The sequence below is a fragment of the Microtus ochrogaster genome, chromosome 24 (genome assembly GCF_000317375.1).
Source record: "Microtus ochrogaster isolate Prairie Vole_2 chromosome 24, MicOch1.0, whole genome shotgun sequence".
Taxonomy (NCBI): domain Eukaryota; kingdom Metazoa; phylum Chordata; class Mammalia; order Rodentia; family Cricetidae; genus Microtus; species Microtus ochrogaster.
This window is the reverse complement of record NC_022024.1, coordinates 27,511,813-27,526,904: the sequence shown is the minus strand read 5'-3', so window position 1 is coordinate 27,526,904 and position 15,092 is coordinate 27,511,813. Positions and strand designations below refer to the sequence as shown.

Below are 15,092 nucleotides of genomic sequence, written 5' to 3'. Positions count from 1 at the left end.
TGTGCTGGGGCTTCTGTACCTACATGGTTACAATTTCCTTTCTTCTTGCAGAATACATGTTCTTAGAGCTAGGAACAGACTGGAACAGCGTTTCCCCCTCAGCTTCCAGAGAATTACATAGCAACAACTCAATCATACCTCTGACAGTATGTCTAAGAGAAGCGAAAAAGCATACTTTGTAAACCGTGGTGAGAGCAGAAGGGTAACAATGTTGTATTGCTTACCTGAAGTGAAGTTTGCTATCTTCTTAAAGACTTTTATAGTGGATCCATTTGATATCTGAAAGCAGAGATTAAAAAATAGGACTTTTCAAATGTAACGGATTTCTCAACTTACGTCCTCTCAATTATTAAACATTTATCAAGGACCACTCCATCTTGGGCACTGTGTGCAGGCTAGGGTAGCCAGGTGACCAGCAGAACACTGACTTCAAGGGATTCATAGTCCTGTGAAGTAAGCACCCAGGTGAGTACATGTGACCTAGATGGGATGGGAGCTGCTTCTGGCAGAGGAAGGAATAAGCCATCTTTGGCCAGTTGTCTGTCTACCTGATCAGAAGAGGCCTGGATTACCACACATACACACACTCAGGTTTCTGCTTGTTATCAATTGAATGCTTGTGTACCCTCCAAATATATTTGCTGAATCATCTTAATATGGTTGTCTGAGGAGGTGGGGCCCTCGTCTCCCATAGAGAGAAGCCCTCAGACATGGGATTAATGCCCCCTGAGAAGACAGAATCTGCCCCCTCTCCCCTCCACCAGCTCATAAGGACACAGTGCGATGACAGCCCTGTGCACCAGGAAGGGGCTTTGACCACTAGCATTGTGTCTAGTGGTGCATGGCCTTGCTTGGCTTCTCTGGACCAGAGCTGTGAGAAACGCCCAAGGGATGTATTCTGTCACAGCATCTGAATTGGCTAAGATGGTATAGGAAAAGAAGAAACGTTGAGACAGACTTCCTCAAAGCTGGTGTCTGCAGCTGTACCCGATGGTACAACAGTTGCCATGTCGAGGGCGGTCCTCAGCAGCACAGAGTTACAAAAATACTGAAAATGAGCAAACTACTGTCACACGCCATGGGTGAATTGCACAGTCTGTTGGGACAGAGGCCAACATAAAAGAAACCATACTGTAGGGTTTGACTGGTGTCAGGTATTAGACAAGAAGTGGTTAGGAAGGCCAGAAGGGGCTTTTGTGCCTTGATCTGTGCCCAGACACCGTGCGCCTGCCAGGTCACCCTCTCTGGGCACGCTATGATTGCTCCCTTTCGGGTAATTAGAGAACTTGCACATGCTTTTAACAAAACCCTCCAATGCCCCGCATACACCGCTGTCTTGGGGCTTCTGCTGCTGTGGTGGACACCATGACCTACAACAGCTGGGGAAGGAAGGGCTCTTTGTGCTCACAGTTTATCATCCAGGGAACCTGAGGCAAGAACCGAAGAGATCGTGAAGGGGTGCTGCCTACTGCCTAGCTCCCCACAGTTCGCTCCTCCTGCTTCCTTACAGAGCCCAGGAACCCCAGCCTAGGACTGGCACCACTCACAGTGAGCTGGGCCCTTCCGCATAAATCATCAGTCAAGAAAATGCCCTACAAGTCAGCCACAGTGGCACATGCCTCTAATCCCAGAACTCTGGAGGCAGAGGGGGTCAGAAATCTGTGAGGCCAGCCTGGTCTACGTGGTGAGTTCTAAGACAGCCTGAGCTACATAGTGAGACCCTATCTCAGAAAAGCCCTACAGACCTGCCTACAGGTTATTCTGGTAGGGAGTAGTCCTTCAGTTGGAGTTCACTCTTCTAAAATGACTCTGGCTAGTGTCAATCTAACACAAAACTAGCCAGCACGATTACTGCTTGCGTCACTATGGTCATTCCTATCGAGAGGATTTTGTGTAAATGGACACCATAGTGTGAAACCTTTCAAGGTCCTCAGAACGGCCACCCATCTGCTCCCAGAGTCGCTTCCTGTCCTCACGGAACTGACTCTGCCTTCTTCTACTGACTAGTTTAACCTGTTCTTGAGATCCAGACAACTGGATTCGTACACTACATACTTGTATGTGTGATATTTTTTAATGCATGTTTTTGAGGGTTGGTATAAGGCCTATGACGTTAATTTAATATACACTGTGCCTGTTAGTAGTACATCCCTTTTCATAACCGTGTAATAGCCCGTTATATGAATATACCACAAAAACTGCCATATGGTAGGGAAATGTTAATACACACAGTGGTGCAGTTTAACTTTACAGATATGCCAATCGAAACAAGCCAGCTACAAGATCACATGTATGATCTCATTTATATAAAATGTTCAGAACAGGCAAATTTATATAGACAGCTAGTGGTTTCTTTCCATGGGAATTGTAGAGCAGACTGAAAGGTGACGAGTATCTCTTAAAGGTGATGAAATAGTCTGTAGTCAGATTGTGATGGTATAAAACTATGAGTAGACCTAAGACCAGCGAGTCTCATGTCTTATCTATTTGTTTGTTTGGTTGGTTGGTTGGTTTGTTTGGTTTTTCAAGACAAGGTTTCTCTGTGTAAACCAGGCTGCAGGCTGGACTCGAACTCACAGAGATCCACCTGCCTCTGCCTCCTGAGTGCTAGGATTAAAGGCGTGTGCCACCACTGCCCGGCTTGAGTCCCACATTTGAAACAGGTGGGTTGTGCTGATTTGGAGTTGTTGGCTTGTTTTACCCTGGTTTGGGGGGCTGGACCCAGAGCTTTGTGCTGGCCAGGCAAGTATTTCATCAACAAGCTACATCCTTTACTCTAAACATACAAACTTCGGGAAACGTAAACTATAACTCAGAATAGTTCTGTCAAAAAAAAAAAGTATCATGTTTTAAATGTACAGGTCAGTAGACAAATGCTTTTATCATGTAGTCGTGCTAATACCATGTTCATGTTTGGCTTTCTCTAGAGATGAAGTTCAGGACTCTCACTTTGAGGCTTTTTAGAACGAAGGATCCCTGGGCCAAATGGCTCTTCAGGGTCTTTCTCTCATAACCAGGCAGCTCCTTGGAAAAGACCAGTGCAGAAGTTCCCTTCAAGCAGAAGAAAACACAGGCAAAAAGGCGGAGGGCAAGCAGGGGTTCTTAAGAATAAATGGTTCTAAAGGCGGGTCCACAATGTAAGACAAAGGACGGAGGAGAGGAAGCAAGTCGGGGGACAAACCCCACCTCCCGCCAGCTGTGGCCTGCAGAGCAACTGTCACTTTGAATCCTATCAGCTAAGAGACTTTCCTCCCTAGTGTAAAGCTCTAATAGAAATTTGGACCTGGCCTTCCCTAGTTTGGGGGAAAAAAAAGAATCTAAGAATTGCTCTCTGGATTGCTGCACAGTGGTTATCAGAATGCCCAGGCCTCCCTGGTAAGCACCACAGGATAAACACAAGCTCCTCCAGGTGATACCCACAGAGGAAGAGCCAGCTGTCCAGCCAGCTGTGTCCAGCCAGCCGCTAAGTTCAGGCTAGAGGCCTCCCACTGCTAGTGTTCAGGACATCTTGTGGGAAGAGGGGGGATCTGGGCAGAGCTAGCTAGACTCCAAGTGTTAACTTCCTGAGCTCTTGGCTGCTGTTAGTACCAGGCATCTTCTTTCCCTCCAGCCATGCATTGTTTCCTGACTTACTTTTCAATTCTCCTCATTTGATGCCATTAAAATAAAGGCCCTGTGCAGGCATCCCCAAAGCAATACTCAGACACCACGCTTATAAGAATGTGTGAACATAGTCACAACCTCCCCCCACCCCCACACACACACCAAGAGCTGGATGTACTGATTTTAAGCCAATAAATATCCTTGTATAAAAGGAAGCTGGTGATTCATTCTGGGTAATTGTCAAAGAATGAATCCCAAATGGATCCTGTTGAGTGTTGAGCCAATACTCCACTACTGTCAGACACTTTGTTTTGCCAAGAGCGAGCATCCTTCCTCTATAATCACAAACGCCACGGATGGGCCTTCTGATAAGGAACGCTGCCAAGAGTTCAAATGTCTTTTGGAGAGCTGGCAACGCTCGGCTGCTGGCACTGTGCTCAGGCATTAAGATAGTGTAGACGTAGCTTGGACCAAGGAGATTTTACTCTGGAATTATCTCCCAAGAGCCGGTGTAAAGCATTTTATTAGTGGATGCGTGTGAGCATATTTCTGACTTTTACAGCTGCTCTGGGGCTGGAACATTTCGACCCCCTGTCATGCTCTAACACTATTAGAAGGGCAGAAAAATCATTTGCAGATGTTTGGGGGAAGCAGGTTTCCGCTTTCTATTCTCAAGTCAGCTGCTGCCAAGTTAAGGTGAGAAATGCCTTTTTGAGAAGTGCCATGGGATCCAAAGGGTTAAGAATACAGTGGCTGTTTGTTCTGTCCTAAGAGCTGTAACTACTTCTCACAGAGTACCACACCCATTCTCTTGTCCTCCTGTGAGGCAAGGGGCATCATCTGGGCCCTGACTTTAGGGAGGCAAACCAAATTAAATCAAGGGGAGATTAATGTTACTAGATAGATCTGCAGTAGAAACCTGTCTCCAGCCCAGAGCAGAATAGGTGGACGTGACAATTTCAGATGAAATCCTCTCCAGTCTTACGGCTGTCCACAATGCACTATGACAAGGCCACCCCTTCCTCAGTGTTGCCAGCCTGGGCTAGAAGGTGATTTGGCATCAGCATTAGAAGCTATGACCACACAGGGATGAAGTGGACGCATGTCAACAATTTAAAGCCACACCTGGATGTTAGCTCAGCTATTAGAGTACTTGCCTAGCTGGTATGAAGTCCCAAGTTTGATCCCAGCACTTAGTAAGGAGAAGCAGGAGGATCAAGAGTTCAACTGTTACATATGGAGTTGGCAGCCAATTTGGTCTATGTGAGACCTTGTCTCAAACAAAACCAAAACTAATAAAAACTCCTAAAATAGATCTGTGCATAAATGTGAGCTATCTTGGTGGCAGGAAGCTGTCTTTATATCATAGGCTTAGATTATCCCCTAAAGATAAATTTTAGAGACAAAATGTAAACATATTTAATCATATAAAAGTGTTGTATGGCTTGGTGGCTAAGTGCTTGCTCTTGCACAGGACCCAAGTTTGGGTCACAGCCACTGACGCCAACTGCGGGGGGGGGGGGGGTCTCATATCCCTCTCTGGCCACACGTGCACCTAAGCATAAGTAATAAAGATAAATCTTCATAAAAATGGTATTTGGTCAGATGGTGGTGGTGCACACCTTCAATCCCAGCACTTGGGAGGCAGAGGCAAGTGTATCTCTTGAGGTCAAAGCCAGCCTGGTCTACCAAGTGAGTTTCAGGACAGCCAAGCCTACACAGAGAATCCCTGTCTTTAAAAGATTTTTTTTTTTAAAAGTTGTTATCTTGTATAGGCAATAATGATCAACTATTAGAAACTAACATGGCTCAGTTTTTTGAAATTCAGAGTTTTATGGATTATGATGAATGTGACCTAAACTTGATCCTTTTTCCTTATGTAAAGCAAACAGTCTAAAAGCACAGTGGTCAATACAAATTACTTCAGGGAAACCTTCCTGAATGTCTCTCATTCTTCACCCAACAGCCTTGTCCAATAGGCCATGAGATCCATCACAGGGGCTCAAGAGAAGTTAACCTTTTCTTTCAGCAGCAGAGACTGCTAACCACCAGACCATTTCATAGATCAGGCGCCACACTCAACCAGGAAGCCTAAAGGTCAGGGGGGGGGCTGAAATCCCCACTCCCACACAACCTTATCCCACCGTCCTTAGCAGAACCACAGTTTAGATGGGAAGTTCCTTTTTATCAGCTGATGACCTGGGGCACCAAGAGAAGCTCAATGAGCATGGCCGAGTTTCTGAACCCCTCCCCACCTGGCATTCCGTTAATGGGGTAGTGAAGAGAACCGAAGAGGCCACTGTGGGCAAAGCCCCCGGACATTGTGTGGTACAGAAGCAACCTCTTTGTTGGCTAAATAGACAAACTCCTAAAGTTACTTTGCGAGGCAGTCCAATCTCTTTAAGAGCAGAGATGAAACCTGACCAGGACCACTGACCTTACCCAACATCATCTGAAACATTTCCGAGTGCTACAAATGACCTCCGGATGGCCAATTTGGGGTCATCAGTGACCACTTCTGCACCGACACCCAATGTTCTTCAACCACTGAGTGGTTTATTGTCTTTTTTCCCTCCTCAGAACTCACAGCTCGGAACAAGATGTGTGATCTGTAGAGAAAACTTCCTGCCCCACAAAACACCTGCCTTTCAGCCACTGTGCCACCCCACGGCAGGGTGTGACAGTGTGGCTCAGCAAAAGGTCACGGTGGGTGCCGAAGGAGAGAGGCAGGAAGCCTGGACTGCAAGCTCGCCTCCACAGTCTACCCTGTCTCTACGAGCAGGATCCCCTTCGTAGCAACCCCCCAGAGCCTCAGCCAGATAGGGGAATGTCTGTGAGGGTTTAATTATAGAGGGAAGGATGGTGCTGGTTCCGTGTGTTTATAAAGACATTGGCTCACATAACCCCTTGCTGCACAAGCTGGAACGACACGAGAGCAGAAGTTTGCTGATGGGAACTGAGAGAAGCAATCCTTCCGGTCTAAAAGCATCAGGCTATGGCGAGCCTGGACGGAGTCAGCCCTGTGGACAAGGCTAGGCGCCGACTGCCACTCCAGCTGCCATAGAAGGCAATTGTCAAAAATGCTGGGAGTTGGATTGCGAACCACTCCGTAGGTTGATAGCACCATCACTGGGGCTCTGGGGACAGCATCCAACCTACATTCTATACATTCTGACCCGTCTAGTACCCTGGTGTCCAGCGGAGATCTACACCTCATTGCTCCCCCCACAAAATGAAGTGGAAGAAGCTGGGCCTTAGACTCCAGCAGCAGAGACTCTGTTTAGACAGGAGGAGGGACTGGCCGTCACTGACGATTAACTTTAAAGCCGAACTAATTTGGACTAATTGGGGGGAGGTAAGTCTGAATCACTTAGAACTCCGAATTAGACCCTATTTTTAATGAAATATAGTTTTTTCCCCTTTCAAGCACATACAGTGACTCAAACTAGGGTGCTTTACTAAATGAATAAGAGTGATAATCAGCATCTTGTCTCTTGGAGGGAAAAGCAAAGTACTTGAAAATGGTTTTCTTTAACGAAAGGGCAAAAGCAAACAGCGGCCCAGCCCTCTCAAATTATCCCAGATTTCAAATCTGTAGAGGTGCTATTCAAATTGAGTGCACACCAAGGCAACTGAAGGCAGGGCGGATGCTTTCCTTCAGCTCAGTCCGTAGGAACCCAGGCTTTTGGGGTGCACGGCCGGCTGACCTCCCTGGCTCCTTTGCGCTCTCTGCATTCATTTGCTCGTGGCTTATCTTTTTAAACATAAGCAGAATCCGTTAAGCCCTTATGTCCCAGTCTTGTCATTTATTACCACCAGGCAGCAACACCGGGCTATGAGGCCAATAAATCATCAGGACAGGAAGTGACTACAGGCCAGATTAATTTCATTATCATCTTTAAGCAGATAGGTGTCTAGGACGCCCATGTCTCAAGGAAGAGTGATGTCCTAACTCTCCTGACAGACCACCTGTGCCATGCAGACATCTATGTGCTGCTTTCTCTGCTGGAATGACCTGTCCTGCCTGTCCCTAGTGAGGGTCGTCAGTGGCCACCCACTCCTCAGGGTCCCACTCAATGCCATACGGTCATGGAGAAGGTGAAACAGAGGTAGGCTCCTTGAGTACAGCAGCCTGGACTTCATTCCTCTTCCTGCAGCCCCGGTTCTTAGCACCGGGCAGACATTCAACAGTAATGGATCCCGGTGTCTGGTTTCAGGAATTTCCCTGCCTCCTGTCTTGCACATACAGGCTTCTCTGGCACTCAGGTTTTTGAGAAGTTGTATGTACCCTTCACTGATTTCAGCATTCACTCAGCACGAGAGTCACAGGGCTGAAGGAGCCATCGCTGAATAGAACATACAGATAATGGTGTGGGACAATTCTGTATTCTGTCAATTATGTGTTAAATAAATGCTAATTGGCCAGTAGCCAGGCAGGAAGTATAGGCGGGACAACAAGACAGGAAATAGAGATGGGGCAATGAGAACAGGAGAATTCTGGGAGGGAGGAAGCCCATTCCTCTGCAGTCCTGTCCAGACACTGAAGAAGGAAGATGTGACCTGCCCACTGAAAAAGGTACCAAGCCATGTGGCTGACATATACTATAATAATGGGCTAATATACATTATAAGAACTAATACAAAGCCTGAGCTAATGGGCCAATCAGTTTATTAATATTGACCTTTGTGTGATTTCTTTGGGACCTAAACGGCTGTGGAAACTGGGCAGGATAGAAACCCCAACAAGCAGGCCCTCATGTTAGAAGATAAGGCAAACAGTTAAGGACATTCAGAACATCTTTGGAACAAGGCTGCTGCATAAAAGGTCACAAGGTCAGCACAGTAGAGAGAGGTGAGGCTGAGGGGTCTATTCTGCTCAATGTTGACACACTTGACACACCATGGGGATTTGCACACATGCTAACTCACCCCCACAGCTTCCCTAAGAACACAGTGCACAAGGTCAGACAGTCTTGCCATAGCAAAGTTTCTGATCTAAATGGCAAGGTGGAGAATCAGACAGCATGACAACGTGCCTTGTGATGAAGGGGACATGTTGGGGACACCACTAGAGATAGATGTATGGGCTCTTCTGAATGAGCAGGGGAAGAGACTGTGTCCTAGAAACAAGAAACCTGCAAAACATTCAGAAATAGGGAGTCTTGGAGGTTTTTGTTTTGTTTTGTTTTTAAGGGCTAATCCAGTACTAAAGTTCTCCAATCCAAAGAGGATTACAGGTAAAGAAAGAGGTGCTGAGGTTGCCTCTTGGTCCTACCTCATAGTGGCCAATGGTGTTCAGCTTGGTTATTCCATCTTCAAGGATCACAGAGGAACTGTCAATGTCCAAAAGTTCTTTCTGTCGTGTTCCCACTTGAAGCTCTGAAATAAAAAGGGAAAGGTATTTGGTTCCCTTCTCAAGTCACAGTTAAAAGCAAACCAGTTAAGCGCTGCCTAGTTCCTTTCACAAATACTCCTGGTAAATAAATAAGCTTGAATAAGTGCAGGGTTTTGTCGGACAGCGTGGATACAGCAAGCCATACAAAAAGCTTTGGGCTCGTGTTTGGGATTGAATATTTCAGACAACTGCTCCTGAAACATTATGCTGAGTCAAGTCTGGATGTGGAGACCCTGAAGGTAGACTCACCCATCATCTGAGGAGCTGAAACCTTAAAACAAAACTACCTCCAACATCACCAATATCTATGCACACTGTGAACTCTCTTCTGCTTGCTTCCTGCAGAGTTACTATACACCAACACGCCAACCCAGCTAGGGCACTAGTCACTACAGACAGAAGGTAGCCACAGAGAAATGTTTTCTGGAATTTGTGCAGTGTCTTATGAATTGTTACGTTAATAGCAACTCACTAGGAACATTTAAATATTTGGAGGTTGCCCAAAACAATCTGGACTTTTGATTTCTCTTTTTAAAAACCTGGCAATGGGGCTGGGCAGAGAACCCAGTCAGTAAAGGCACTTGCCTCCAAACAGGATGATCCGAGTTCTCTTCCCAGGGCCCACATTAGGTAGAAGGCAGGAACCAACACTCACACATTGTCTTTATTTCCACATGTGTGTGTGCATTCATACACACACACACACACACACACACACGATAAATAAAAATGTAATTAAACTTTTTAAAAAATCTAGCAATGGCCAAATATAATTCATAGCTCATACCTACAAGCAGGAGGATCATCACAGGTTCAAAGTTAGCCTGGACTCAGTAGTCGTTCTAGGTCAGCTAGAGCTACAGTACTGAGACCCTGTCTCATCTCCACCTGTCAACCCCCAAACCTGATGACAGTGACTCTGTAGCAGCCCATAAAGCAGCTTCTGCAGAGCCCAAGTGGCTTTTCCCAGTTAGGTCAGGCTCTGCTATGTCCCGTTCCTAGGTGGTGACATTCTGTGCATATAGGCTTTCTGTCCTGCTGGACATGATGCCACCAGCTTATTCTACTCTTAACTGGAACTTCGGGGTTGGGGGGAGGGACACCTGGTTGGCACAAACCCAGGAAGGGCCTGCAGGATCTGCTATGGACTTTTCGGTGGTTGGAGATAGAGCTGCTGGACCGTTTTCCTGTGGTTATTAGGCTGGGTGTGCCCGTGTCCTTTGTGGTCAGAGCCACACACTTGCACGATAACGTTCAAGGCAAGTTAGTTGATGGGATGAATCAGGCTTCAGTTTCCTAGACGGGGCTTCCCCTTCTGCTTACATCTAAGCAAAGGAGCTAAGGCCTCTTTCAACCGCCAGCTCCTCCAGGCCGTGCAAGGGAATGGAACACTGCTGCAGACAGAGCTGCAGAGCAGCACCTAAGCCCTCTGCTTTCTTTGAAGCCGGCATTGACATTGCTACGCATTTGCATGGCCTCCCCCAAATTTCCCAGGCCTGCCTCCAGGCTTTTCTCAATGGTTTTAGCGGGAGGTTTGATTGGTGGGGGAGGATTTTAATTGCCTGCTTAGTGGAGGCCTACAACTGTACGCGGAGAAGAGATGAACCTTGTTACGCTGTCTGTCACTGCCACGAGAGTCTGCTCTTCTTTCCTGTCCTATTATCTGCTCTGAAATCCCAGAGCAGTCCCTTGGGAGGGCTGCGCCGAGCTCAACTTTAAGATGTGGCTGAACATTTGAGAGAAGCGGAGCCCTGTGAGCTTGCACACACATATGCTCTTCTTTGCAGTATACCAATAGAGCCTGCAAATGAATTCATAGCAGATGCTGCTTCGTTGTTGGGGGAGAGGAGAGGATACACTTCATACAGGATGCGATTAGCAGGGAGGAAGATGACCTTTCCAGCAGGCTGGAGTTAACACCCTGTGGCTGAGCCGCCCACTAATGACAAGCTCCGCATCACAACAAACAAATCAAATGCCAACGTGAAGCACAACACATCGGGAGGGCACAGGGTCAACACCTTTCTGTACTTCCTGATGCAGGGCGAGCCCATGTGCGCCCAGGGTCGGCCATCACATTGGTTTACAAATACAGCATTTTCAAAATGGCATCTTGGAAGGGCCTTACACTTCCTGGGAAGAACCAAGAGGCATGAAAGAGAGCCAAGGAGTCCCTGGGTCCCCAGACATGCCCTCTGGGAACAACCGAGGCCACATAATTGCCACCAAGCAGAAAGAAGGTAGGAGGATGCTTTGCAGGGGTTTGGAGGAAACCTTACCGAGACCGATTTCGTTGAGCTGAAGTCCATACGGAGAACCATTTTTGCTTAGGAATGCCTGGAAAATCTTGTCTTTGGCTTGGCCTATGGTGTCACAGTCGAGAACATTGACTGAAATATTCCGACAGACATCAGCACTCTCGTTTTCTGGGATTTTCTCAAAGACGACATTTAATGCCTGGAAGAATACAAACAATCAGGTTTCGGAGTCTATTAGGTAACTACAGCCCGAAAGGCTTCATGAAAGACACACCGTGGCAGAGGCCCACTAATACCTCTGACGGCACATTAGTGAACGGCGTACCGCATTATACTACTTTAATCTTTCCTCCATAATCCATTCTTTTCAGGGATAATGGAAAGGCAAACAGAAAGTTAAAACACTCATTACGGAGCAAGCATTGAATAAATATATTGGAGAGGAAAATATGTACATGTATAACAATTCTGCAAAATAATGGTGACTTTTAGTTTCATCCTAAAAAAAAAACAATGACTTGGAAAGATTCCATCGCCAGTGAGCTCAGACTGGTGATTATCTTTTTTATTAACGGGACCACAGAGTCCCAGAAGTGAGGGTCCAGGTGTCAGGGAAGGTTACGAGGCCCCTGTATTGATCACACCAAGGAGGTCACTTTTTAATATGCAGCATTAATTATGGAAGCATTCGTCTCCCCTTCCGCCCTCAACATCTGCAGTCAGATGTTTCTGAGTCCTCATTAAAATACCGAGCTCCCCACCCTGCACTATTGTCCGTACGTTAATTACATCCCCGTGCCGTTGCTTAAGTTGTATCAGTTAGCATTCTCCCTGCGCGGCAAAGTCTCAAAATCCTACTAATGGGAGAAGCAAGTCTTTGTGTATGTGAGAAAAGATGGAGCCAGGGAATATGTCGAAAAATGACCTAAGAGCAATTTCAGGTTTACTCCGGAAGAACAAATACACAAATCTAAAAAAAAAACAAAAAGTTTCTCCTGCCACAGATCCTTGGGGAGGATTGGTTCAGCCGTGAGCGGAGAGGATCTGGTACGAGCATCACACGATTCAGATTCTCTGGCGCTGTTATCAGAGAGTTGGGGGCTTGGGTGCGGTGGGAAATGCACAGTTTGCTCATGTTTGGGGGCCTGGCTTATGAGGGACTATGAAAGGGTAAAATCGTGGGTTTGGGAAGAGATGGAAAACAGCTCTAACCGTATAGAAACTCGTTTAGCAGTACACATCTTAGGTCTGGTTGATTTTGGCATGTAGGATTTTGTTTATTTGCAAGTTTTCATAATAGGTTTATAATAGAAATTTTAAGAAGAAAACACAGATAATATGGCGAATTGGGTAGGGTTGCTGGAAGTGCCTATGGGGGTGGGGAGCTAGGTCAGAGATAGACAAGATCTTGCCTAGCACCCATGAAACTCTGAATTCCATTCCCTGCAGTGCAAAAAACAGTAAAATATGTAAGACAGCACCCGCCTTCTAATACTTTCAAGAGGTCAAGGAGATAGAGGACTCCCGGTGCTGCAGGATTCAAGGATAATGGTGCCTTAAGAAATACCTCTTTGAATCTTTTAACCCCCAGGCCAAGGCTATGTTGCTATTACCATCCCTGCTCTAGAGTGGGGAAACTGAGGTAGGTACAGAGGGGTTAAGTTCATTCCTCTAGAGACATAGCTTCTAAGTGACAGCCTTTGCAAGGCTGCTGAGCTGGTCTCACAGCTCACTGTGCTGAAATGTCCCTCTTAAGCTTCGATCCATCCTCCTGGGGCTCTAATGTAGTCCAGGAACCCCTCCTAGCCTCCAGGAACCTTTCCTTAGGCCAGCTACAAGCAGAGTCCTTAACTAGAGCCCCAGCATGCAGGAAAGTTGGGAAGGGCACTTGGGAGTAAATTCTGTCCCTGTGGTCAGGTTACTTTCTTTACTCATGGCTCTTCATGCCTGGAGTGATGGTGTCAAAGCCACTTCCCAGTGGCTTCCAAGATAAAAATGAATGGAAAACACCCTTTAATCAGAGCTCCAGCCTTCCTGGCTCATGAAATAGTTTTATTGGCATTTACAAAATAACAGTTTGTTGCTACCTAAAGGGCACCATTGTCTTTGACAATAACACCTCTTTATAGGCAATAAATGTTCTTAAAAAAAAAAGTAACCAAAAGGAAAAAAAATATCTTAACTGCATGTAAACTAATGTAAATCTCCCATTGCCTCCACAGCTAGATGGGTGGAAAAGAGGTAAAAAGGCATTTTACAGAGTCCACAGGGAATTCTGAGAGTAAATCCAGAAACAAATTGATTTGTGTTCATTTTTCACGCCGGTAACTCTTAGTGCTCAGACAGCGGTGTCCTACACTGCGAGCGGAGGGGCCCCTCAGAGCTAACCCAGGTCCTAATACTCCCACCCAGAGCAGGGAGCCTCTCTACTCTGCCAGAGAAGAGCGAGGGGCACATCAGCTCGGAGTGTGGGCATGACAGAGTCTGTCTTTGGCCCCTGCCTCATAGCAACATCTCCCAAGAAGGTATATATTTACGGCGCAGCCCCTCCGTGTTGAGACTCACAGAGCCAAGCACCCATCTGTGCCCTTCTCGGTGGTGAGGACTGCTTGGGACCTGTTCTCAGATTGCTCATAGCAGGTATGGGAGACATACCTGTCACCTCAGTACATACGAACGTGCGCGAGAGCGTGAGCGCGTGTACACACACACACACACACACACACACACACACACACACACACACACACAGAATTCCTTGCCGACAGGGCAGAAGCATGGAAGGCTGTGACCATTCGGCCTGATCCAGTTCTATAGGATCTATAGGTCACCACAAAAGGCCAACGTTCTTTGAAGCACGCCCTGTCCCCTCTCGGAAGATGAGTCCCTCCGTTAGCCCTGCAGCTTCCCTGCCTTGTCATAAACTATTAGCAAAGCTGACGTAGCGAGTGAGGTTCGTGTCTCACCAACAGCCACGCAGCCTCTTTGATGACCAGCAAAGAGCCCAGCTAGGGTAGAGGAAGGCCACCAGCGGCAGCTCTCTCTCCTCCTCCACCAGGGAGCGGTCACGGGGACTAAGCTCTGGACAAGGACACAAAAAGTAAAGATTCTCTTATCCCAACAGAAAAAGGGGGAGGTACGGCAGCCATCCAGTGAGCGCAAGGTCAGGGCCAAGGAAGCCCAGAGAGGGTGACCCTGGGCTCTGTTGAAGATGGCTGGTCATGTGACTGTCCCTTAGGAGTGGAGACTAGCCACCTCCAGTCTGCTCTGAGACACACCTCTGGCCCTCTAGACATCTCAGGTCCCATCGATCCCACGTTCTCCAACATGAAGCCTAACATACCCCAACGAGTGCCGTTCTGCCAATTTTATGGTAGCCAAATTCATTCACAGACACATTTATGTTGTATCAATTAGTACAGGGTATTGTAGACGATTGTGTTCACCCCAGGGCAAACCTTCATGGAAAGCACTAGCAGACTAGGCTAACTGTGAGACACACCCAAGTTCTGAGACCTGGTCTGGCATGTGATACTTCATCTTGACTGCCAACCTGACTGGATCCGGAATCAACTAGAGAGAGACTTCCGGGAATGCCTAAGAGGAACTTTGGAAGAGCCGCCCACATATGGGCAGCAGCTTCAGGTTAGAGCCTCCATAAAGGAGGTCTGAAGAAACGACTTTGATTTTTGCCGTACTGCCTTTATGTCTATTGCTGACTTCATCAGCTCGGCTGCCGCCACAGCTACATCCCCTTGCTGGTACTGGAACTCAGTGTCTTTGGCTCCCAATGCACACTGAAGACCACTGGCTTTCCAGGACCCTCTCCCCCCCCC

At 47.1% G+C, this 15,092-nt stretch overlaps 1 protein-coding gene across 2 annotated transcripts in view; it reads right to left on the bottom strand.

Annotated features, from left to right (window-relative positions):
• Plxnc1 (plexin C1) overlaps positions 1-15,092 on the bottom strand; it is a 149,656-nt gene that overhangs the window by 10,047 nt on the left and 124,517 nt on the right. For both annotated transcript variants that reach the window (XM_005358143.2, XM_026784439.1), the window contains exons 22-24: positions 11,278-11,455; positions 8,879-8,982; positions 225-279 (exon numbers count right to left, since the gene is read on the bottom strand). In XM_005358143.2, the coding sequence (XP_005358200.1) occupies positions 225-279; positions 8,879-8,982; positions 11,278-11,455 (337 nt within the window). The remainder of the gene's footprint in view (positions 1-224; positions 280-8,878; positions 8,983-11,277; positions 11,456-15,092) is intronic.